Source organism: Martes martes (assembly GCF_963455335.1).
Source record: "Martes martes genome assembly, chromosome: 10".
In the NCBI taxonomy this organism is placed as follows: domain Eukaryota; kingdom Metazoa; phylum Chordata; class Mammalia; order Carnivora; family Mustelidae; genus Martes; species Martes martes.
The window spans coordinates 41170570-41197178 of record NC_137898.1 but is presented as its reverse complement, the minus strand read 5'-3'; the positions used below and the strand labels follow the sequence as shown (position 1 = coordinate 41197178).

At 41.7% G+C, this 26609-nt stretch overlaps 1 protein-coding gene across 1 annotated transcript in view; it reads left to right on the top strand.

Moving 5' to 3' along the window:
* Positions 1–26609, top strand: part of NELL1 (neural EGFL like 1) — a gene marked incomplete at its 5' end in the record, with an annotated part of 852276 nt that overhangs the window by 218422 nt on the left and 607245 nt on the right. The window contains one exon of the mRNA XM_080816285.1: positions 10463–10591. Coding sequence (XP_080672411.1) covers positions 10463–10591 — 129 coding nt within the window. The remainder of the gene's footprint in view (positions 1–10462; positions 10592–26609) is intronic.

Genomic DNA, 26609 nt, shown 5'->3' with positions numbered 1-26609 from the left:
GAACCAATTTCTGTATCTGACAGAGACCTATAGTGAATCTTTTCTCAGAGAATTACATGCAACTTTTTTACTTCATGAAAGGAAAAAGAAAAAAAAAAAGGCTTTAGCTAAGTAACACCTAACGGCTAATTCATTCTCTGGCAGAAATTGTTTTGCTTCCTTTTCCTGGACTTTTCTTTTTTCCCACATTTTGTCATCTTCAAACCCTAGATCACGCAACCTTTCCTCTCTGAAAGGACTCATTGTGGTAGAATTACGTGGACGGGGAGGACCTAAAATTGATTCAAAATCTTATGGAATAAATCCAGTCAAACTCCCCTCTGTTATGTAGAAGCTGTACCCACTGCACATCCTTTTCCACATTCTCAAATACTTACGGTGTTGGGTCCTTCCTGGCTCTCCCTTAAATCTTCTAGACCATAGTGGTTTAGCTTAGGTCATTCCATATTTCACTTTGTTCTATCTTTTCTCTAGCACAAGGGTTGGCAGATATTTTCTGTCAAGGACCACAAAGTAAATATTTTCGGCTTTGTGTGCCAGAAGGTTTCTGTTGGAACAACTCAACTCAGCTGTTTGGCCAAAGTAACCAAGACAATAGGTGAATGAATGTGATTGTTAGAATACAGTTTCATTTACAAGAGGAGGTGGCAGCCCATAATTTGTTGACCTCCTCCTCTAGCATCCTTGGATGTGTAGGAATGTTCTATGTTTTATCATAGAGTGTTCAGCTTCTATGGTGGTTTCTCTGCTTGGTCATGAGAAAGCTACATTTTGGCAGGAATTCCTAGGACAGGGGTGCCTGGGTGGCTCAGTCATTAAGTGTCTGCCTTCGGCTCAGGTCATGATCTCAGGGTCCTGGGATTGAGCCCTACTTTGGGCTCCCTGCTCAGTGGGGAGCCTGCTTCTCCCTCTCCTGCTCCCCCTGCTTGTGCTCCCTCTCTTGATGGCTCTCTCTCTGTCAAATAAATAAATAAAATCTTGAAAAAAATTCGCAGGGCATCTTAGTATGTTGATAGCCAAGAATGGCTAACCTTGCCATCAGAATATCTTCCCCGACCCATCTGCCTTTTGGCTACAAGCATCTTAGCCCCTGAGATGTTGTAGAAACACGTAAAGATTGACTGGGACTTCCAGAGGGATGCATTTGTTAGTAACCGCAATAGGGCCATAAGGTAGGTCTAATAATTTAATGCAAAATCCATCACTTGCTATTTGTGAAGGTGCCAAGTGAGACTCAGTTTATGTAAATCCTTCCTGATTTATGGTTTCATTAGAGCAGAATCATTGATTATCCCACCGAAACTCAAGAGGAATTTTGCTGCTCTGACCCAGTTTGCAATAGACTTGGTGTCACTGCTTCTGCTAATTCTTCTCCAGAATGTGTGCACTTCTTTACCACTGAAGACACTGAGAGATGGGATCTCTCACTGAAAAACAGATTGATTCAGGGTCCCACTGCTGCAACCTGGTGGCTTTTAGCAAACCTTGACACAGCTTTGAGGGAAAAGTGGGAAGCAGGAGTAAAACTTCCTAGATTAGATTATAGCTAAGATTTTCTTCTAGAAGAAGAGGATTTTCTTCTAGAAGCTGAGGATTTTCTTCTTTCTCCTGATTCCTTCTTTGGCAGGAAACTACCAGCTGTGTTGGGAGGGGGCTGCTGACAGTTCTTTTGGAAGTGTCTGTGTTCAAGAGGGTTGGTTATTCTCTTTGACACCTCTACATTGCAACAGGAACAAGACAGTGTCTTCAGAAAAGATACGATAAGGAGGGCCTTCTCCTGCGGAATGGGTTGAATTAAACCATTCAGGTATATGGGTTCTCTGGTTTACTCCCAGCTCAGAGTTCAGACCCTGGAATGGAGAAAGCATTATTGTAGACAGAGGCCTTTTCAGCCCCATTTACTGTTGTTACCATCCCTTCTGTCAACCCAGAGCAGAGCCCAGAACGTCTAGACCCCTTGTCCACATGCTGGCGCTTGCTCTGGCTAGCAGACAATCAGAAAAGGAAAGGAGATTTTTTTTTTTTTTTTCCTGTGCAGTGGGTTAGTCTCTTCATTCTGAAAATGTAGAACTTAAATGAAGATTGACAAAAAGGCAACTCAGGTGAGCTCCAAGGTGTGTTGTCTCAAGCTATGCTCTCCATGAGCTTAATTCCAGATCTCTCTCTCTCTCTCTTTTTAAAGATTTTATTTATTTATTTGACAGAGAGATCACAAGTAGGCAGAGAGGCAGGCAGAGGGACAGGAGGAAACAGGCTCCCTGCTGAGCAGAGAGCCTGATGCGGGGCTCTATCCTAGGACCCTGAGATCCTGACCTGAGCTGAAGGCAGAGTCTTAACCCACTGAGCCACCCAGGTGTCCCAATCCCAGATCTCTTAATTCCAGCTATTTCCCAAGAGGACCTTCAGAAGTAGCATCATAATCTTTTGTAATATCATGGGAAATATTGCTCCCCTTGGACTTCTAGCTGTCTTCTACCTTTTCCTCTGTATTGATGTTTTCTGTGTCTTGCAAGAAGAGGAGGGGTTGGTTCATTTCTGTTCTGACAAGACCTGGAAAGCCCACTGGGCCTTTTCGAAAGCCTGTTATTCAATCCCCCCCGCCCCCCCCGCTTCCCCTCTGTAAAACAGAAAGTAATGAAAAGGTGACAAACACTCAATTTCTATGTAAAGTAATTTTTGGCCTGCATATGGAGAGGCTGCACCATTTGCTTTGTGGATTGAGATTGCCTACTGACTGGCAGGCAGTAAGTGAGCCGAGAGGCGGGCCTCTGATGACCTGAGATGCGTGTTTCGGGGACGAGCACCGCGGCGTGACTTCAGCTGTGTGGCTTCTGACACCCAGCTGTTATTGATTACAGAAACCCAAGCAGCTATAGCCTTCCTCAATACCTGCATGGAGGGCCTTTAATTAGCATATTTATCATCTCTCTCTGTCTTACTGTGAATGTCAGGTCATTAGTCTGAGGGAAATCACCCCATGAGAGCATATCATCCCTTAGAAGTCTGGATCACAGTCTTCTTCAGGCCTGCTTAGGGAACGGACGTTTTCTGGGGTTTATTTTCGTTAGGACTCCGTCGAGCCACCCGACCCGAAGAGGTTTAGACTGGGAATTTAAGACAGTGAAGAAAGTGCTTCTTGCTTTCTGCCCCAGTTGGCTGGCCATAAAATATTCAGAAAGTGCTCATTTTTTAAAAAACATTTCAATGATTGTATCTTATGAATACTTTAAGTGTAGGAAACGAGGTAGATGGAGAAACATTCTGACCACATGGAATAATTCTGTCACTGTCCTGTCTGTGACTTGGAAGGAAATGCTTTTTAGTACCAGCTATGTTGTTGGCTCAGTGTATTTTTTATACAAAATTATGTTCAACCCATTTTGCTGAGTTATAACTCATTGCCTTGATTCTGAAACTAATTTTTGTGGAGTCATGCCCATCTTCTTAGGCAGTTATACGGTTTGCCATTGCCTCCCTCTCCCCCATGACTAATCAAGGAGAGAGAGATTAAGATTTCTCCTGAGTTTATCTCTTTGTAGGAATTAAAACTAAGACCACAGAGTTAAGAATAACAGACTCTGCCAGACTTATGGCGCTCACTGTCTCAACAAAACTGATGTCCAGACTACGGCCTTGGGCACCTTGCTTCTTTGACTCTTGGGTCATACCAAATGCTGTAACTAATTCCTCTGCCCTTTAAAGAGAAATGAAGGTAATCAGGTAAACTGGAGGTTAAATCCACACGGCAATTGGTGTAGCCAGGGTATCCCTAAGGAAGGGACTATAGAACAGTTAGGGAAGACAAAAGCCCAAAGAATAGTGATAGACGTTGGCAGGAGGACGCCATTCTGCAGTCGCTGGAGCCCAGGGTATCCATCACCACCAGTAACACCCAGAATAGTACTAATCCCCTCTGAGGTTTCTCTCTGCTGCCTGAGGATAGTTTGTGCCAATAGCGTGCAATTCGCTTACCTTCATCATTATGTTAAGGCAATGGCTGTAGTGGGAGTCTGACCACTTAAAGTGTGAGGCGAAAAGAGGGAGTGGGCACTGGAGTGATATCTATGCTCCTGCTTGGGAAGAAGTAATGAAAGTGTGGATGTAGCCCCAGAAGAACAAGACTGCTCATGAATCGTCAGTGGGCTCCATTAAAGGGGGGTGAAAAGCCAACCGTCTTGACCACGCGTCCTCCAAGCTGCTCCAGGAAAACACACCGATCATTTGGCCCATTCCAGAATTCTTGACACACTCCTCATAATTGACTCTAATTGTAGCTTCAGTGTCGCTAGTGACTTTGGAGGGTTTTCCACTGCATGTTTAAGACTTTCGGTGTTGGGAAAAAAGTTCTTGCCAACATCTGTTCCCAGTGTGTTTATCTGTAATTTTAATTCATGCTCACTTGCCTTGTCATCTGGCCTGGACTGAAATGAGTTGAGATTATTTGTTCTATTTAAGATTTTATGCCCTTCAATTAAGTCCTCTGAAGACTTTTGGCATCATATGATTTTTCCCCCTAGTCTCCCTCATCATTCTAGTGTCCATCAGAATTTGTAATTGACATGGTTTTAGAGAGAGGGTTTTCAGGGTATTTGAGAGTAAAAGAGGCCTAGGAAAGAGGCACTTAATGAGTATATTATCTAGTGCCCAAGTAGAGGAACTGGCAGTTAGCAGCTGGGGCAGGTCCTGTGCATACTGAGAGCTGGAATCTGATCACCCTCCCAGCAGCCATGGGCTGAGGTAGACTGGAAAGACAGGGCTCTGTGCTCAACTGTTGAGGCTGGGAGTGGAGGGCATTTGGAGATGAGTACAGTCTCTGGACATGCGGTGATGTCATTGGCCGTGAAAGTGCTGTAGTGTATCAGGGCCCACGGAGCCTCTAGAAGGAGACACATTATCTCAGAGAGAAGATCTGAAACTAAGGGCAGGCTGCTTTGGATAGGGAAACCCTTAAGTATACACTATTGTAAAAGAGAGGGATTGCTATCTAAGAGAGAATCTGGGAGAGTCCAGAGCTCAGTCTCTACTGGGCTCATCCTATAGGCCTAACCCTGTCAACAAGGAGGCAGTGGAATGGCCTTACCGCCAAGGGCCAAGGCTTCTATGGTATGTGTGTTGGTTGTGGAGTACGCATGGGTGTTGAGTTTTCATAAAGGATCTTTGGGCCATATCCCTCCTAGGCACTCCATGGGTGGAGTTATACTTTACCAATGAGGCACACGGAATATACTGTACTTCGTATACCTTTGTTACTATGTGACTTCCAAGGCTGGGCAAGCAGAAGTGATAGGAAAGCTTTTCTGGGATTTAAGTTAGGAGTGCATTTTTTCATTGTCCAGAAACATCATTTCAGAGGCAACTTGCTTGACCTGAAGGAGGACACGTTAGGGGTAGGAGATTGGGGGCAAGAAAGGATGCTCTCGGTGGAATCAAACTTGAGCCGCTGAGACAAATCAAATCTTGCCCAAGGCTAGTGGCCTACTGATTCCTTGTGGAAGTCAGAGTAGTGAATCATAAAGACGCTTGTCCATTATTGACTGTAGAAGCCAGAGATGCGGCTAAACAGATGAATGGTTTTGCTATCATTATAAAGGGTGTAGGGTGGGATCTAGAGAATGGCAGTGTGTGTGGGGTGGCTCATTTTAGTATGTAGGGCTATTATATGCAGATGAGGCCGGCGGCTTTAAAGACAGCAAGTTGTTAATGTTATGGTCTTGCAGGGACAACAGAACTCTAGATACAGGACCATTAGGGGAGTTCAAATTTTAATGTTAACAGCTAAGAAAGTGTGACCTCAGCATTTCTGTTGCTTCATTAATTTCCTTGAACATGATATGGGCACATGTTGCTTCATGTGTTTGGGACTTCTCCTACCCTTTGTCCAGTCAGTCTCACTCAGCCTTCACATGGCTTTAGATCTTGCATTAGGACCCTTTTCTAGGATACATTCTTGAAGCACCTTGTTCCTCTCCATCAGAGCATCTCCGTACAACCCAGTACTGCATGTCGGTCATTCCTGCATGTGTGTTGGATGACTGAGAAGTAAATCATAACTTGACCTGCGCAGGCAGCTTCTATTTCTTCTCTCTACTCCCTGCCCCCACCACTGCTGAGAAGTATCAGGGTCTCATTTTCATGGTGTTTCAAAAATTTTCCCCAAGTGTTTATGTGCACTGAATGTGGACTAATTGGAAAGCTCTTCAGGAGTTCCATTTCCAGGATGGCTTTGTTGATTAATGTAAGGAAATTGAGGTGATTTTGGTGATTAGCAACTTAGGCTTGGGCTGGTAGGTTTGTGGTTTAAAAATAAAAGGTAGACCTCTCAAACTTTAAAACTTAGAAAAAGAAAATATTTTTCAGTTGATGTAGGTGGATGTGTTTAAAAATTTTCTATAAAAATCGACACAATATTTTTAACTTATATTCCATGATAAGCATGTGAAGAATGACATGCAACAGTACCATATATTTTAATAATATCACAGCTCTGTTTAGTGTTAAAGGTTAAGTTGTGTTAGAGAAATTGGCTACATATTTACCTCTAGAGGAACATGGTGTAGTTCTCTGCATATTTATAGATTCCTTTGTTCCAGATCACACTTACTGTGGCCTGATAGGTATTTAAGTGTTTGAAGTGACTTAGGCATATTAGGAACTTGGAGGATGGGGCAGTATATTTGAGGGGTCAGGGCAAAGAGGACTCCTAGTTTTCTGGTTTAGGTGGATAAAGGTACTTCAGATGAATGTGAAGAGCCCAGAGAACATGGATTTGGGAAGTAACATCAAGAGTTTGGTTCTGGCTCAGTGACCTGTGAGTGCCTATGAGGACATCCAGATGCATTGTCAAGTGGCTTTTGGCTCTAATGATACAGTCTATAAAGTGGGATATGCTGGATAGTCAGTGCTATTTCCTATGCTCTAGAGGGGACTCTGAGCCTTTATTGTTGTTTCTAGGGAAGAGTAGATGTTATCAACCAGGGGCCAGAAATAATGGAGTGCAAGCATTGCCCTTCACTCAGTTTCTGCACAGAATGGATTGGAACCTGCTGTTGGGTCTTGAGTGGACCCATTTAGAAACCTTTCATTGGACATGGATGGGTTATAATCCACTGAGTGTAATCATTAGTTGTCTAATGACAACAACTAAGTGTAATCATTAGTTGTCTAATGACAAATACTAAGCTTCCAAGTATTTAAATTGGAGAAGGATTATTTTCTTAGTGTTCTTCACAAGACCTTCAGAATGAAATCATGATGCTGCCCCTTCCTGACTACAGTAACTTGGATAAAAAAAGTTCAGGTCTCAACCACATTTTCCTAATGTGTAATGTAAGGATGGCTGTAATTTTTTGGAGTGTCGAGGGTTTTGCAAGGTGTAAGGTGTTCAATAGGCTTAGCGCTATACCTGGTGTGTTGGAAGAAGTCAGTAAAGAGCAGTTTCTATAATTAAGATGTTTTCTGTGTTTGCGCCGGTGCTACTTAAAAGAACTCGCCATATTCCTTAATTACAGGAGAATAATTCTGGAGGCGCAAGGCACTTATTAAAAATGGTCAAGTAAAAAGTCAAGTAGAAGAACTTGAATGTTGGGCTGTGTGTATATATTCCACAACCTAGTCACAGTTTCTAATTTTGGAAAAAAAAATTGATTTAAGAAAGAGGGTGACTTTCAGTAGTCTCATGCATCAGACTCCGTTGATAAACAGCTGAAGGAAAAATAACCCTAGGGGCTCGCTAGAGGACTTGTTAAGGAGATTGTGGTGGCAACCGAAGACAGATATCCAGGAAGGGAAGGGTCTGTATCCTAAATGTCATGCTATGGAGACACATCAGATAAGAAAGACAAATCCTTTAGAAGGATTCTGAAGTGTGGAGAATCGAGGATTTATGACTTGGCAGCCAGTTCCGATGCGGGGGTGAGGTTTAAGGAATGAGGATGTCCAACTGGGGTGATGAAAGTATCCTAAAACTGGGCTGTGGTCATGGCTTCACAACTGTATTAATTTATTAAAAATCATCAAAGCATATCTTTATATAGAGGTGAGTTTTATGGTATGTAAATTACACCTCAATAAAAATGCTTAAAGAAAGAAGAATGGTGACTAGCAAACCAGTCACATTTGCCTTCCAGTTGGTTCAGAGGGTAGAGGCATTAAATGCCACTGTAGATTCATTGGTCTGTTCATTCACTTGTTAATTTACCCTCCCCTGTTTCCGGCTGGCCGGAAGTCTATCCATCTCTAAGCCATCCATCCAATTACCCTTGTGTGGGAAGCTTTGGTTGAGAGAAATGAACCAGACATAGACCCTGACTTAAAGAAGTTGGGAGTGATCAGAGTTAGGATTTTTTGTTAAAAACAGTTGAAATTTCCACACGGAAAATAGAGATATATTGAGAATGAGAAGAAACGTAAATTGTGGTCTCTTTGAATCTACACATGCAAAAAGGGGATCTTCTTTATCTTTTGGGGAGGGCAGTGAAATAACCTAGTGAGGAATAACCTTGGCCTCAGACCTGGGTTCTGGCTCTGTGTACCTACCACGACTAGCTTCTCCAAACTGCGACTGCCTCATCTTTAAAATACAGATATTAATTTCAGTTTCATTGGGTTGTTAATAGAGTTAAATGGGCCAATGCATGTAAAACACTTGAGTGTCTGGCATATAGTATCAATAAATAAATTTATTTATTAATTATAATAATTATAATCAATAAATCAATAATCAATAATACTGTTATCATTATATCAGTGGCAGATTCTTTGTCACTCTCCAGATGCACACTTCTTCCTCATGGGTTGGAGTCCCCTTCCTTTCCATAGGATTTGCTCCTGACCCCTTCTCATGTTTCTATCTGTGATGAACCCAAGGTCAAGTTTTACATCATCTAAAAGTGCTTTCTCCTTCCCTGAAACACTGATTATTTATACCGTTCACATCTCACTTAACATAGATTGCCTTGTATTTACACTACCCCTGTATCTGGCGCGTTTCCCCTTAACTTGTAATTTTCCTTGTGCGCAGAGAAGAGGTTTCACTCATTTTTATTTTGCTCCCACAAGCTTGCATGGTGCCTCCGTCCATAGAAGCAGATGCCCCATAAATAAAGATCATTCACTTCTGCAGAAAGGCAAGTGGGCAGTGACTAAGTACTGCTTGAAAGAAGGCCTGGATTAATGAATGAAACACATGCTTTTGGCACAGTGGTCAGGCCCCACCAAAGTAGATTTGACATTAAGGTTGGTTTGTCCCATGGGCCCTTCACTGTCCTTGAAATACAATTTATGCAACCCCCTTCATTGTGGATTGACATGGCATACGCTTGATAAAGATGCGTGGGGACATCAACATTGTTTGAGTGGCTTTTTTTCCTGCCTGTCAAATGCATGCAGAAGGAAAAGGACAGTTGCAGTCTCGCGGAGAGAAAAAGAAGAAACAAAGAATACATGTCATAATGGATGCACGTATGACCTTGAGTCGGGCTTCCCAATGCAAGAAAACATGACAACTTAATTATTGATCAGTTCTGACATGGGGAAGGAAGTCCAGACATTTTCTGTGGCAATGAGAGCTGTGATGTCCAAAAATTGTCTCTTCAGTAGCAAAAGCAAGTCTTTTTATTTGTAATGGTTATTATAAGCCTTTAAAACCCCCCTAGAAGTGTTTTTGAATGGCAGAGGTTGCAGATTTCCAGCAAGTTAAGATTTTGCTCTGATTTTGATGGGGGGGAAGTTAACATATCGCAGGTAGTGAGGCTGAATCTGATACTGTGCTCACCTATGGCTCTGGGTTCACTCTCTAATGTCCTGAGGAACAGTTAAGCCGTTCATTTTTTAATCCCTAAGTTTTGCTAAGAAGGATGTATAATATGGTAAAAAGTACTTGGGCCTTGAAGTACACCAGACCTGATTTTAGAACCTTCTTTCATGGGAAGTTCAAAACGGGCAAAAGCTGAATGATCTATTTAGAAATAAGTGCCTATATCTGGCCAAACTATAAAAACATGCAAGGGAGTGATTAATACAAAATTCAGGATAGTTATTTTTGATGGCCAGAAGGGGACTCTTTGGGGAAGTGTCATTAAGGGGCACTGATAATATTCTGGTTGTATTAGTTCTATATATTCACATGGATTCATTCTGTATATTTTCTATGAATCATGAATTTTGTGGTAAGACAATTTTAAAAGACTGGTTATGTTAGAAAGTTAGGAGAAGGGGATTCAGGGTCCGCATGGATCAAAGCCTTCCAGAAGGAACCTGCTTTGACCATTAAGGAGAAATATCTCAAGCACGAGATAGTCCAGAGTTTCCCATTCCTCTTCTCCCACTCCCTTCCTGGACCACCCTTGCACATTGCCAAGGTCTGTGTTCATGTATGGTGCTGATAGACTGAAGAAAATTCACACTTTAGGATTTGCAAGTCTTCTGTTCTCTCCTGATGTGAAATTTTATTCACTTCTTTTAGGTCATAACTTTTGTGCCGAAGGCCCTAAATGTGGTGAAAACTCAGAATGTAAAAACTGGAATACAAAAGCTACCTGTGAGTGCAAGAATGGTTACATTTCTGTCCAGGGAGATTCTGCTTACTGTGAAGGTAAGTGAGTGATTTAATAGAGTTGTCGGCGAGAAATGTATTCCTGGTAGACCTGGTGGATGGTTGGAAGCCATCACTTGGTTCTGGTCTTGCAGGAACCTCCAAGAAATAACATCAGCTCTTGAGGGTGTGCCGTTCTCCTGCTGTCTCCAGGCTTCTCAGAAGCATGTGAAAGCAAGACCTTTGGAGGTTGTTCTGAAACACAGCAAAGCCACAAAAGCAATAGGGCTATAGCAGATCTCATGTACTGCTTTCACTGTAATTAACAATCACTAGCAAAACCATAAAGACATAATTTTCTGTTGTCTTCAGTAGATTTTTCTTTCTAAGTTCAGCTAAATGTGACATGGTGGATCCTCTTTTTGAATGATGCTTTGATCCTACCTTTGTCCTAACTGCCTTCTTCTTCACCTGCCAAGGTCAGATTCTTTTTTTCAGCTGGGCTTCTTAATGACTGATTCATGAGTTGCTAATTCACAAACTCTATTAAAAGTCACAGTGACAGATGGACTCATAACTTTGGCACTTGGACGGGTGCCATTATAGGGGTTAGTGGCTTCAAGCATCAGTGATCCCATTTCCACTCTAGAGAGCAGAACAGCTCCCGTGTCTGATGTGAATGCCTCTTTCTGAGCTCAGTGCTGCACCTTGGAGTGAGCCTTGCACACTCCGGCTCTTGTCTAGTGTCCTAGTATCTGAGCCCGCCCATTCTCAGGAGCTCACTGGCTATGTCTCATCAATTTCGAGAAGTTCTAATAGGCAAAGTGATGGCAAGGCAGTTTGTGTCCTGGTTGGACCCAATCATTCCTGTTATGACCACAAACAATATATTGCACCTTGATGCTCTATAACTCAGGAAAGTAGATGTCTGGAATGGGATGGATGCTGAAAAACCTTGATCATGTTCTTCGAGTTGGTTGGGTTCTCTGCTGGCTCATGCATTCTCAAGGTAAAGACAATTCATGATGATAATGGTAAATTTTTTTCCGTCTGTTTTCTATCATTGGTCCTTGCTTAATTTTTTTGGTTTTGACTAAAGACTGCTTGAGTTGTTAGGAAAATGTGTCTAATCATCACTACTGCTCAGTACTTGGATGGCCTATGGTTTTGGTTTCTCCTAGGAAGACTTTATTCAGTACTTCTTTGTTTCTCATTAACGATACAGTATAGCTAATAGGTCTTTTCCATTTCCCCTTTTGCTTACTTTTGTAGATTTAAATTTGATTAAAGAAACAAGGCGGTTGGGAGGATGAAGTTGGCCTTTTGCTTATGAATCATTTCTCATCTATCCTTCAATATCTTGTTACTCGTTTGTCAATTTTGAGGAAGAACACTATTAATTTCTTGAAGATTAATTTATCTTAGCATGTGCGTGTGAGCAGGGGAAGGGGCAGAAGAGGAGAGAGTCTCAAGCAGACTGCCGCAGAGCACAGAGCCTGGTGCGGGGCTTGATCCCACGACCCTGAGATCATGGCCTGAGCTGAAATCAAGAGTCAGATGCTCAACCAACTGAGCCACCCTGGCACCCCAGAATGCTGTTGATTTCAGGACTTCACATTAATACCTATTTTAAAGAAATATCTTAGGCTGTTTTTTATTTTTTGTCAGAAAAATTTTAAAATGTTAAAATATGAATATTCTCCTCCTCATTTCCCATGGAAAAATCCTACAAGCCAGGTAATGATCTAAAAGATTTACTCACAAGTGGGCCCATGGTGTAATGGTCAGCACTCTGGACTCTAAAATATTTACTCACAATTCTCTCTGGGGATAGACTATGAACAATTATAAAAATGACAGAAGGAACCTCAAAATAATTTGAATCCTGGCTCACCTCCTGGCAGAACCAGGACACCCACCATTCCTGACTCCTTTCAGCTCTTGAGACCTTGCAGAATCTTGGAGAAAATCACTGGTTTGCAAGTTGTTTGGGACTGTTTCGTTCCTCGCTGATGCCTTTTATTTTATTTTATTTTATTTTTAAGAAAATCAACTGCATGAGAAGTCATTTGTTATTGTAAATCTGTCCTTTGTGTGTGAGGCCTTACTTACTGGTAATGATGAGTGATTTGAGGTCTAAATCACTGTTTCTTGGATGTATTTCTTTTTAGCTTAGGGTATGTGCCTCGTCTTGGCCTGGCGCGTATTGTGGTGCCATCTTGGGTAACAGTGATGTGCTCAGGCTTCATCCTTTCTCTCTCACCATGGAGACGTCCTGTGAGTTCCAGCAGGCTTGTGCACGGAGAAGAGAGCACCGAGAGGAAATGACCAAATGTGTGGTAATAAGAATAGAACTCAGGAGTAAAGCAGGTGTCAGATACCGGCCATCTAGTGGGAGGCACAGGGAACGAACTGGAGTGAGTATCCTCATTTAGAGCCAATGCCCACCTCTCCTCTCACTCTGCCATTGTCAGCACATTGGACTTGGGCCTTATTTTCCTTTGGTGGCTGATGACTGCCATAGCCTTAGGCATAGTGTCCTAACACCAGTGTCACAAGTAAGCAAGGAAGGAAGGGGGAATGGTTAAAAACCCTTCTCTCTGTGAGGTTCTTTGTGTGTTTAAGGACAGCTCTTCCTAGAAGGTTCCCTTTAACCCCCTGTGCCTGCCCCCATGCAGAAGGTTTCTGCTCTCATATTTTTCAGATCTGGGTGACATCCTCTTCACCTCTAGCGCAATTTTTGGGAAAGGGAAATGAGATGACTGTTACTGGTTTGGGTTGTGTTCAATTCTTAGAGCTGGAGTAGGGGTTTGTCTTCCCTGAGAACAAATGATCTTTGTCCTTTAGCTGAACCACTTAGGACTGTGGCAGTGGGAAGGGGGGAGTGGTTTTAGGTGGGCAGAAATCTATGTCTACCCCATTCTTCTATGGTTAAACACAGTTTATGGTCATGCCCCAGCTCTGTCATTAGAACTATGCCCAGCAATGGTCTGGTAGACAAGATTAGAAGTCACCAAGTGCCCACCTGGGTACCAGGGACTCTCAGGCTGAGTTCATTGTCTTACCATAGTGGAGAGAGAAGTCGATCCTTAGGTACCTATGAACTGCCTTAGGCAAGTTATTTTTTACTCCGAGTGTAAATGGAGTGAAAATGACCTATATTGTACAATGTACAATGAACAAGACTGCCTTGCAAATTAAAACAAAATATTACACACATTGTCCAGGCTATCTTGAAAAGCCTATTCAGACTCTCAGTGGAAAAAGAAGCACAAAAGGTTTTCAATTTCCTTAACTTCCTAGGGTAGTAGCAGATATACGGTGCATTAAAGAGTCCGGCTCTGCAGAGATTGCCGGAGAAACCGCCATAGAGAAGCTATCGGAACTCTTAGTCAATCAATAGAAGATAATAAACCTTTTGTCAGCTATGATACAATTCAGAGGAGATCGTTTCATTTTGCCTGGTCCAACTCAGCCCCAGTGTTCCCCATGTCGAAAACAGTTGTAGTTGGATTTTGGTGTTTTATGAATCTGGTCTGCTGAGGCTTTTTATCTCTGCGATGGCATTTTCAATGAGTTGGTCTTAAATGGTTCCTGATACATTGGCTTCCATGAGAGGCAGTGTCTGGGAAAGTGTAGCGATCGGGGGGTCTACTCATTATCCTGAATATGGAGTCTGCATAAATAGCCTCACAAACTTCTTCTTGCTGTAGTTGAAAGTTATTTAGAAGAAGAAAAGCACAGTGTGGTGTCATAGACATCATGCAATCTGCCAAACGTGGGAAGTACTACAATTAGCATTGAGTCATAATAATTTTTACCTACAGACTGCTCTGGATTTTTCAAAGTCCTCTCTGTGTATATTATACTCCTGGAGACTTAGTGTAAACCTGTGAGGGAAGAGGCAGTGTTGGCCACGTTGGCTTCCTTTTACAAGTGCCAGATACTAATGCTCAGAGAAATGAAGTCAAGATAATATTCAACTCCTTTCTACTCCCTACCCTCTCCATCCCCCGTCCTGTTCCAATATTATATTTTTGTTCAGAACACTTGCTACCTCTTTGATCCAAAGAAATGTGGGTGGATATGACCTATATTTCAGGGTAGAAGCTCTAAGACCTATTCTAAGGGTCCACCTCATTCTCTTTTCTCTGTAATGCAATATTGGCACTATTCCAGAGCAGATCTTCTCCTTTACTTGGGATTCCAGAATGAAGAGTGCATGGACCAGTGGGACAATCGACAGGTGATGGATGTGTGGCATGCATGAGAAATAATTGTCTAAATCATGGAAATGCTGAGGGGTGCAATTATCTGAGGGTGCGATTACCTTTGCATAACTTAGCCAAAGCCTACCGTATCCCTTCCTGAATTAGCTGGTAGAAATTGTGTGGTTTCAGAAAGATAAGCTCTAGTTCCGTGCTCATGAGTGAAAGCATTTTTTTTTTTTTTTTTTTTAGATAGACCAAGCATTGAAGGTTACTAGAAAAAGTGCCAATTGAGTGGGTCATTAATAGTCTGCTCGGGCCCTGCTGCCCTGTGATAGACTTTTTGCAGACCACAAGTTGTAAATTAGTGCTTTGTTATGGCCAATTCCAACATGGGAAATTGGATTTCCCAATTATGATGATAGTGAAACAAAGCATGTCAAAGACTTTGCAAATTGTCTGGTATTCACTAAACTTTTAATGGATCACAATAGTTACCATTATGGTCATCATTGACTTATATAATTAATGCTTATGATTGTCTTTCTTGGAAGTTGAATAATGTGTACTCCTGAGGCCAATATATTGCAAAAGTAGGCTTCCATCATTAAATCTTTTGGGGGAGAGTCCTTAGGTGGAAGGATCAGGTCTTATCAGTTCTGCCAGGAGCATATTGTTAGCAGTGGGGGTACCAAGTGTCATTTATAATGATTACGTTTTTCTTCGTTGGTAAATACATGAGTGGAGCTGGATTCAAGGAAATGTTGTGGAAAAAATAACCTGTATTGGTATGAATTTAATTTCATGTCACAAAACCACTAACATGTCTGAAACACAGCAACTGTTAGCAAGAAGATTGATGACTTCTTTGAAATAACTGGTGTGATAAAGGGCCTGACCCTTTGAGTGTTAAGAGGCTGGGAAACTGGCAAAAAAGTCAGAATTCAACCAAAAAGTGGTTTCAGAATAGCTAAAGGGGTAGCTATTTATTGGTCGCAGAGGGTAGTACGTAGGCGTTTCCATAGAAACAAGACCATGTGAACTCCTGATTAAGAGAATGCATGGGGAAAGAGCTAGTTGCTTAATTATACTTCTAATTATCCATGGATTAATCAGGTAACTCTTGTTGTTTTGATTTTTATAAAATGCATGAACCTCATGATATATGTAGCCCAGTTTATACTTAAATATGGGCTTTGGTCTCCTGAAGTCCTGCATTGGACAGCATAGGAATCAAAGCCTCTCTTGATTTTCCGTGCTAATAGAATCTTAACCCTAAGCTCCAGCTCTCATTTATTTCCAGGGATTCAGAATGCATGAAATAATACCCTGGCGTATCCTCCCCCCCCACCCCATGGTGCATGCATGACTAATGGAGAGATCTTCTGGTACCCAGTTATCTGTCATCCTCATGCCCCATGTCGCTTCTTTCCAAGACTGTGATCTCTAGCCTTTGCTTTGCTCATACTAACCCCCGTGTCCCCTCCTTCCCAGCAGCAGATACAGATGAACCTTCTTCCTAGTCCTGACTTTGCTCTGCCTCTGCTGCTTTATTCCCAAGGCTGTGTTGCAAAAGCATCTGTTCTGTCCTCCCAGCCTCTCTTAACAACCCACCCTTTCCCCTTAACTATCTTCTCAGAATTACTACAAAAGACAAAGAAAAAGAAAAAGCCCAAATCCAAATCCTGGTTATTGCATTTGGGTCAAGCCACTGGGTTAGTTGTTAAGTTCTGGGCTCAGGAAGGAGCCCCTGATGAGCCAAGTGGACCATTGGTCAGGACTGAAGGTTAAAGTAGCACTGTTGTGTGTCTTTAAACCATGCTTGAGAAGATTTGTACGATACTGTTCTGAATTTTTAGTTAATGCTTTGTCATAAAAGTGTTGCAAGTGTTGATTAGGTTTCCAGGCTAGCACTAGTGGCCTAGTTAACTCATCATGTAGCTGAACGATTGCATGTCAAAGCTCTCCTGAATTCAGGGGCCCGAGAAGAGAGGACTATGTGCTTGTCTCCCAGTCTCTGTTAATGATATTTCCATTTACTCCATTCACAGACTATAGAAGTCCTCAGTCCCAAACTCCCCCTCACCCCCGATATCTGCTACGTTAGGAAGTCTTATATTGGTGATCCCTCCAAAATGAATCCAAGTTCACCCATGTCTTGCCAGGACCCAAGCCTCCTTTATCTCTTGGCTAGTGATTGCAGTGTTGTCTTGCCTGCTGGAACCCATTCTCCAAACACTGATCAGCTTGGGATTTTTAAAAATGTGAGTCTGGGGCACCTGGGTGGCTCAGTGGGTTAAAGCCTCTGCCTTCAGCTCAGGTCATGATCCCAGGGTCCTAGGATTGAGCCCTGCATTGGGCTCTCTGCTTAGCGGGGAGCCTGCTTCACTTCCTCTCACTCTGCCTGCCTCTCTGCCTACTTGTGATCTCTGTCTGTCAAATAAATACATTAAAAAAAAAACTTAAATAAATAAATAAAAATGTGAGTCCTATTATGCCACCCTTTTGTTTAAAATGGTCTAATGGCTTTCACTCCTCTTGGAGTAATGTCCCAGTTGGGTCCTAGGTAAGGCTCTCTGTGAGTGGGAACCTACCTACTACCCTGTTTTCAACTCCTACTGCTCTTTCCTCTGCCCTCTCAACTATCAAACCATAGTTCTTTGTGCTCCTCAAACAGGCTCGTGCAGTGATATAGTTGTTAGCCTGGGATATCCTTCCCCCATGTCTTTGCAAATCTGTTTTCTAGTCATTGTTTAAATTGTAACACAAATGTCACCACTTCAGAAAGCTCTTTCCTAACCACTCTCCCTAAATGAGCTCTACTCCTACCCTTAGCTACTCTCTGTAACATTTTTTATTTTCTCCATAGCACTTATTCTCTAAAATTGTGGGGGTTTTCCTGCTTAAAGTTTGGTGATCTTTTCTCCTTAGAATATAAGCTGTGTGACGGCAGCAATTTTATCCTGTTCACTGACTCTCAAGCGCCTGGAAAAGTGCATAGTTTGCTGAAGACACAGAAAAATATTTTTTTTAAATTTACGAATGAGTGGAAATCTCAAGCAGATTCTTGCCTTTCCACATCTGACACTGCTTTCCTTTCTTGAATCCGATTGGTTGTCTCAGTGCTGCTTAAGGGCTGCTTTTTAAAATGCAGAGTCTGCTCCTTTTGCTAATGCCCAGTTTCTGTAATCTTACAGTGCTGCCTGCTTGAGTCCATGTAAAGACTCCGTGACAAGAGAATCAGTTTTTTAAATAACTTTGGTCACTCGATAGCAAAAAGCTAAACAATCCAATTAAAAGATGGGCAGAAGATCTGAATAGATGTTTTTTCAAAGAAGACATACTTGTGCCAACAGGGATGTTTAATATCACTAATCATCACGGAAATGCAAATCCAAACCACAATGAGCTATCACTTCTCTCCCCATTGAAGAGCTGGTCTCAAAACAACAACTGGTGACAAGTGTTGGGGAGAATATGGCAGAAAGGGAACTTCTGTGCACTGTTGGTCAGAATGTAAATTGATGTAGCCATTATGGAAAATAGTATGGAGGAGGCTTTCAAAAAATTAAAAAGAGAACTACCGTATGACCTAGGAATTCCACTCCTGGGTATCAGAAGAAAATGAAAATACTAATTTAGAAAGATATATGTACCCTGCTGTTCATTGCAGTGTTGTTTATAATAGCCAAGGTCTGTAAACAGAAGTATCTACTAATAGGATGAATGGGTGAGGAAAATGTGTATTTTATATATATATGTGTATACATACACATATGTGTGTGTGTGTGTGTGTGTGTGTATGATGGAATTCAGCCATTAAAAAGAAGTCTTGCCATTTTTAAAAAATTTTATTTATTTATTTGACAGAGAGATCACAAGTAGGCAGAGAGGCAGGGGGAGGGAAGGGGGGGCAGAGAGGGAAGGGGAAGGAAGCAGGCTCCCCACTGAGCAGAGAGCCCGATGTGGGGCTTGATCCCAGGACCCTGGGATCATGACCTGAGCTGAAGGCAGAGGCTTTAACCCACTGAGCCACCCAGGCGCCCCAGTCTTGCCATTTGTGACAGCACGGAGGGAACTTGAGGGCATTGTCCCAAGTAAAATAAGTCAGAGACGATGTATCCTCTTGTTTATAGGTGGAATGTGAAAAACAAAACCAAGCTCATAAACACAGATGGGTGGTTGCCAGAGGTGGGGGAATGAGTGGGGGACAATAGGGGTGAAGGGGAGGGTCAGAGATACAAACTTCCAGTTATAAAAGAAGTTGTGACTTTGGAGAACAGTGTGGAGATTCCTCAAGAAATTAAAAATAGAGCTTCCCTATGACCCTGCAATTGCACTACTGAGTATTTACCCCAAAGATACAGATGTAGTGAAAAGAAGGGCCATCTGTACCCCAATGTTTATAGCAGCAATGGCCACGGTCGTCAAACTGTGGAAAGAACCAAGATGCCCTTCAACGGACGAATGGATAAGGAAGATGTGGTCCATATACACTATGGAGTATTATGCCTCCATCAGAAAGGATGAATACCCAACTTTTGTAGCAACATGGGCGGGACTGGAAGAGATTATGCTGAGTGAAATAAATCAAGCAGAGAGAGTCAATTATCATATGGTTTCACTTATTTGTGGAGCATAACAAATAACATGAAGGACAAGGGGAGATGGAGAGGAGAAGGGAGTTGAGGGAAATTGGAAGAGGAGGTGAACCATGAGAGACTATGGACTCTGAAAAACAACCTGAGGGTTTTGAAGGGGCGGCGGGTGGGACGTCGGAGGAACCAGGTGGTGGGTATTAGGGAGGGCACGGATTGCATGGAGCACTGGGTGTGGTGCAAAAACAATGAATACTGTTACGCTGAGAAGAAAGAAAAAATTAAAAAAAAATAAAAGAAGTCATGGGGATGTAATGTACAACATGGTCCCTGTAGTTAATAATACCGTATAGCATATTTCAAAGTTGCTTAAAGAACTGGTCTTAAAGGTCCTCATCACACACATAGAAAAAAAATAGTAACTGTAGTGATGGATGTTAACTCTACATCTTGTGATCAGTGCAGTGTACACAAATATCAAGTTGTGTTTTATAACGGAAACTAATGTTATATGTCAATTATATCTCAATAAAATTTTAAAAATTACAGAAAAAAATTCTGTGGCTTGACCCAATAGAAGCTTTCATTTCCATTCAAATGGACGTTCAAGTGGATGTTCCTGGTTAGAACGTGGCTTTCCTCAAACTTGGGATTCAGGAGTCCAGGCTCTTGTCCTCTTTGGCTCCGCCATGTGTAATATGTGGTTTCCAAAGTTGCCATGGAAGGGGAAAAGGGAGTAGAAGGTGATGAAAGGGAGGTTTTTGTAGGGCCAGCGGGTCACATTCCACTGGCCAGAATTTAGCACTAGCTGTATCTAACTGCAGTCGGGGCTTGTAAATGTTGTCTAGCTCTGTGCCCAGGAGGCCAAAGAATCTGTTTTGGTGAATAGGTTTTCTGTTCTTGCCACAGATACTAAATGAAAAATTCCTCTCCCTCCATTAACTTTATGCTTTTTGCCTTTTGTTTATTGCCTGTATCTCATCCAAACGGACTTCTGGCTTCAACTGGTTGTATTAACACTTGCTTCCTTGGAAACTTGGTAGGATTTAAGCAAATGGTCTCTTGTACATTCTTGTTGGTCTTTTCTCCAGGCTTCTCTCTGGCTTCCGTTGTATCACCTCATCTGGATTTGTTCTTTCCCCAACACGCCCTACATGCCAAAGTGACCCGTCTCCTTCTCCTTCCATAGAACAGTCATAGCCTCTCATGTGCTAGAATTTTGAGTTTTATGTTAGAAAGTAAACAACTCATGGAACAAGCTTATACACATTTGTAAAGGATTGATACCCTCATAATGTTCCCAGGGGTAAATGTATTCTCTAAAGAGGATGCTTGTTAATTAAGAAAATCCCCAAACTGTTAAATCTCAAGTAGCAGAGCAAAAGAAAGTGGAAATTTAAAGCAGCGTGACTGTGGAAAAGAGCACACTGAGGCATGGGGACAGAACAGATTGTCCTTCCTGGGCCTTTGCCTTGGTAGTCAGCTGTCCTTAAATATTCTTCCTTTCTAGCATTTTCTTTGCCTCCATTTTTTTTTTTCCTTGGTTACTCTCAAGGCAGTGATGTAGTGGAAGAATATTGAACTAAGGTTAAGGAGATCTTGATTGATCCTGGCTCTATCACTTAGCGGTTGGTGACCTTGGAAAGTCACCCAATTCTTCCATGTCTTGGTTTTTTTTGTAGTCCAAATAGGACTTGAAACAAGGTTTACATAGACCCATTTGGTTGTGAAGGTTAAATGAGATATTGAATGTGAAAGCATTCTATGAAGGCTAAAGCAATATAACTCATGACTATAATATTATTTATGATAATTATAATTATATATTGTATATAATTATGTAATGTATGTATAATACATAACATATAATTATATATAATATATAATTATATACAATATACAATTATATATTTATAACAGATAATTATACAATTATTTATATATAATTGTCACAGTAACAATATTATCATCATTGGCAGTAATTGGACTAGAACTTGGTATTCAGCTATCCAGGGTTCAGATATATACACATGCACATACACATATTCAGGATATGTATCAAACTATAATGGTTAATTTTACGTGTCTTGACTAGGCTAAGAGATACCCAGATTGCTGGTAAAGCATTGTAAAATATCATCCCTGCATGTGTTGGTGATGGTGTTTCTGGAAGAGATGAATATCTGATTCAGTAGATTGAGGAAAGAGATCTGCCCTTACCAGTATGGGTGGAAATCCTTCAATCTGCTGAGGATCTGAATGGAACAAAAAATTGAAGAAAACTAAATTCCTTCTTGGTCTTCTTGAGGTAGGACAGCCATCTTTTTCTGCATTGGGACATTGGAGCTCCTGGTTCTCAGGTTTTGGATTCTGGGACTTATACCAGCGACTTCCTGGTCCTTATTAAGCCTTTGGACTTGGACTGAGTTATGCTATTTACTTTACTGGTTGTCCATTTTTTAGATAGATTTTTTTGGCCTCCAAAATGCTATGAGCCAACACTTACGATAAATTTTCTCTTTATATATCTATATACATCCTGTTGGTTTGGTTTCTCTGGTTTCTTTGGTGTACATCTACCAATGTATATATTGAACTATTGTTTTATGTTGAACCCTCTGCTAGTCATTATGGGATTTATAGAAGTGGGGCTATCTGCAGTGCTGTAGGTGAATGGCACCAGCTAGAATTACGCAGTATGAAGTCTTCAACATTGTGCGCAGTGGCCCTACCAAGGGCATAGAGAAGAGTCAGACCTAGGGTCTTGTCTCATTCTTTCCACAAATGTTAATTAAGCACTTACTGTGGCTGAGTCCTGTGTTGGGTTCTGGGAATTCAAAGATGATTAAATCAGAATTCCTTTCCTCAAGGAGCTCATATTTGAAAGGAGAAGGGAGCTTTGTAATCAGATAGTGAAAGTAAAACAGGAATTTTTCCATTTTAGGATTTGAATTGTGTCTTAGGAGTATACTAGTGAGAGCAGTGCATTCTGCCAGTGGGAAATGGCACAGGGTGCCCAGAGGAGGGGGCATTCGAGCAGAGCCCAGTTTTCAGGAGGAGGCAAGGCATCCCCAGGAGAAGGATTAGCATACGTAAAAGTATGAAGCAAAAAATTTAGCATGGCTGGAACATAAGGAGTTTGGTAGGCGATGAGAAAAGAGAATTGTAGGCATGCTGAGGACGTTCAATTTTATCCTATAGGCCTGTGTGTGTCCTTATAGGATGCAGGCATCACAACACATGGAAAACTGGATCCATTGGGATATGGAGAAAACACTGGAGCTTTACTTTCATCTTACTCTTCTCATTTTCATTTTGGTACAAGTTAAATAATGTACATGATGTATTAGTATATATTGGTATATATTAGTATATATGAATGTATCAAAGAAATATTTTCATAAAGAATGCCCCCAAATCATTACCTATTACTAATAATCACTAGTTTAGGCCATAGGATAGCCAGTGGAGGGTCTTGGGGTTGGATGACATTACTGGATTGGCATGTTAGGAAAGTCATGCTCATCGCCACATAGAGAGGCAACGTTGTGGAGAGGCTGGAGTAATGGAGCTAGATTGGGCAGCATTGTGGAAATAATTGGTATCTTCGTGAGTTCTCGGGCTTGGCTGCAGTGGATACTGAGGAGATAAATCATCACTGAAATAAACAAGATGTGCTTATTCGGTTTTGCCTGGTGCCTTTCCCCAAATCGTTGTAGACGTGTTAGATCTGATTCTTGACCATGGCTTCCCCTGGAGAGCTCTGATGCCTGGCATTTTCCTGGCAGAATCTTTCTTACTCTAGTTTTTGGAGAATTGGTCAGAAGGGCTGGGTGGTATCCAGAGGCCAAGCCTGTGAGGATGGCCCTCTGTTATTTTCCACTGACATACTTCCACTTTAAGTATGTCTTTGAAAGACATTATTTATATATTTTATGTCCGGTACTTAGTGTTTCTATGTAGCAAAAGGAAGGAAGAGAAAAAAGAAAAGTCCCTGCTCCATTTTCAGGGACAAATCCAAGGTAGAGTTCTAAATGGAAATAGAAATGGAGTAGATTTAAACTTTTTTGGTTATTAAAAAATATCCCTTAAGTTATCTCCAAGATTGTTAATATCTAGATAGGATTGAGAAAAATTGGACTCAGGAAGCTGTTATTGTGTCTTTGCTATTGTGACTGGCCCAGTGTCTGCTGTGGCTTCTGCTTCTTGATGAAATTTGTCTGGACAAACAAGAATTGTACACTCCAAATAATGAGGGAAAGATAGCAAAGTATAGTGGGAAGTTTTGGCTTAGATTTGGTGCATCTTGATTAGAAATTCTGGCTCAGCCATTTTGGGAACATCGACCACTCTGCCTTTCCCCTTTGTAAAACCCATGTCTAATACTTATTAGTGTCTTTTAAGAATTGATAAAAGAACTCAAGAGAGTTAAAAAGTCTAAAACAGGATCTAGTACAAAATAGGATTTTAATAAATGCTCAGACATAATTAAGTCTTACGGTATATGGTTCAGCATGTTTGTCAGTGAGTTAGGCGGTAAAGAAGAGGACTAATTCCTAGAATTAGGGTGAAAGATGCCATCAGAAGGATCTTGAAAGATCAGGACAAAGGTGACTGAAGGATGATGAATATGTGATGGGGAAGTCTGGGGTCCTCTGGAGACTCGAGCTGAAACCATGGGGTGTGGTGGAGTTTGCAGAGCTCTGGGAGGAATGAGCGGGAGATCATTGCTACGGTTGAGAACAGTCTCGTTCAAGGCCTGGAGGTGCCCGAGAGCAAGGCCTCTGTTAGTTTGTCTGGAATCCAGGTGCGAGATGGAGAGTGGGGAGTGCAGAGTTGGGAGGCCTTGTGGATTTGATGAAGTTCGGATTGTACTCTAAGAGCAATGGGAAGTTGTTGGAGGGTTTAAGAAGGTTGCAGTAAGATCCGATCACGATCTCTGGAAAGCATTCTTGCTGCAGCAGAGGCCAGAGTGTAAAGTGGGAATTCCAGTGGTCAGTCTGTGGCAGGAATTTAGCCTGGATGGAGTGGTGGAAGTGGAGGTGGGAAGAAGGCGGGAGGTGAGATCAGGAGGATCGGTTGGTTGATTGGATGTGAGGGGCAGATCGGATATTACGTGAAAAGTGAATTTAGAATCAATTCTCTGGCTATTGGATTTATACTACATCAAACTAATTGTTGGGCTTTCTTCTCTGGGTTCTGATACGACTTTGTTCATACCTTTATTGAAGTACTCATCACGCAGGATTTTACTTTCTAAATACATTTTCTAGGTTAAGAGCTACTCAAAGGTCAGAGCTGCATCTGATTCAACTTTGTATGCTCAAGATGCAGCCTGGGGCTTGGAACATAGGAGTGGATGCACAGGGAATACTTTCTGAATCAACCAGTGACTAAACCAAGGTATGAGTCCATGAAAAAACGTCAGTGCTGTCCAGCTTCTTCCCACTAAGACATTTAGCATTGCATAGAGAGATCTTGTTTCTTTTGCAATTTTCAAGTGGAGAAAACCACCTTGAAATGCCTTTCAGCTGTGGCTTGCACATCTTTATAAGAACCTTCCCCTCCTCCTCTTAGTATCTAAAGGATTTGCAGAAGCCCTGGTGTTAGTCCTAGTTTCTAAGAAGTGACTCTAGAGATTCCTGGACTTCTTCCCATTCATTTCTGGATTTCTATTTTCTTGTGGTTGAATTTTGTCTTTTGATACTGGCACCTGGCTTCTCAAAGCTCTCACAGGAACTTTTCGGAGCTCAGTTGAAGAAATTGGGTGTATCAGATAGATCGTAGTTTCTCTGTCAATGCTCGTAGCACTGTGCAACTTACGTTTTGTGTTGGGCAAAGTAATACGTGTATTTGTTTCGGGTTGGGAGAAAATGGAAATGAGTATTCTCTTTACAAGCACCAGAATGTACACTTACGAGGGCTGGGATTGTGGCTCGTTTTGTTCCCTGTTCTAGCTCTTATACTTGTACAGGGCTGGGTAGTGTGCTGAGTAGGTCTTGAGACTTCTTTAGTCCTGTCTCTCCTTGGTCAATAAAGAAATCTAATGTTGACACAGTAAATGACAGAGCCTGGATTTAACCTCAAGTCCTGACACGAAAAGTAGTTGAAAATCCTATGCCGTGATACAGGGAGAAATAACTATGGCTGATTCCTGTTACACGTTTTCATCTGCCGGGGTCCATCTGACGAGGCGCCCATTTCCTGCAGTTCTAGGCTGGGGCAAATTTCTTACTAATAACATTTTCTCCGAATGTTTGTTTTTCTGACCTACCAGCTCAGTATTTCACAGGGGGCGGGGTAAACAGAGCATCCTTTCTCAGTTGCAGGTAAGTTTTGCTAAATAGCAATTCTCAGTATCTCCAGGAATCTCCAGTTAGCTCACCCTTCCTGGGGCTAGTCTTTTGGGAACCCAAAGGAGACTGGGCACTTTCTCTCACATTGAGGCCTCAATGTTTCCTAGTGCTGTGGAGTGTAAGTAGTCAAAGGGAATCTGCTAAATGTTAAGTTTGAAATTCTTAAATTAAAAAAAAAATAAGTGGTTTTTGGACTTTCTACGTACTTGGTATCTCAATCTGTTTCCAAAAAATTGATTTTCCCCAAATCCACTTGGATGGATTGTAGTTAATTTATAGTGAATAATTACTGTTACTCACTCATGCTATTCCCCTAGGTGATGAAAAACAAATAGGACTTTCCTTTTAGCATTTCTGGACACCTCTAAGTGTATTACTATCCTTCGCGGCCATTCCAGTAATAGCTTGGCCTCTCGTGAAGACACAACTGAAATTGGTCACTTAGTATGTAATTAGTTCTGGTGTAGATGCAAAAGTAGATTTTCCTTAGCATGCGTGTGTATCTTCATTATCTATATATCCAGATGTATGTGCAAGTGGGTTTTTCATTTGCAAGCATAATTTGTAATACCTTTTAGTATAGACAATGTCCACGAAACATAGTAGCCTGAGCAAATTATCTACTGCATCAGGAGCAGGCCGTTTGGTATGCATAGCTTTACCCGGGGTGCTTAATCACTGGTGTCTGAGTATTGACCTCTTGTTGAAAATCTATAGGGATAGTGTAAATGCTTCAGTTGTATTTAATGTAGCATTCTCAAGTTCATTGGTAATGTAGCATTCTCAAGTTCTGTCCTAAACAGAGATGGGAAAATGATTTCTTTCTTTCTTTTTTTTTTTTTAAAGATTTTATTTATTTATTTGACAGAGAGAGAGATCACAAGTAGGCAGAGAGGCAGGCAGGGATGGGTAAAGC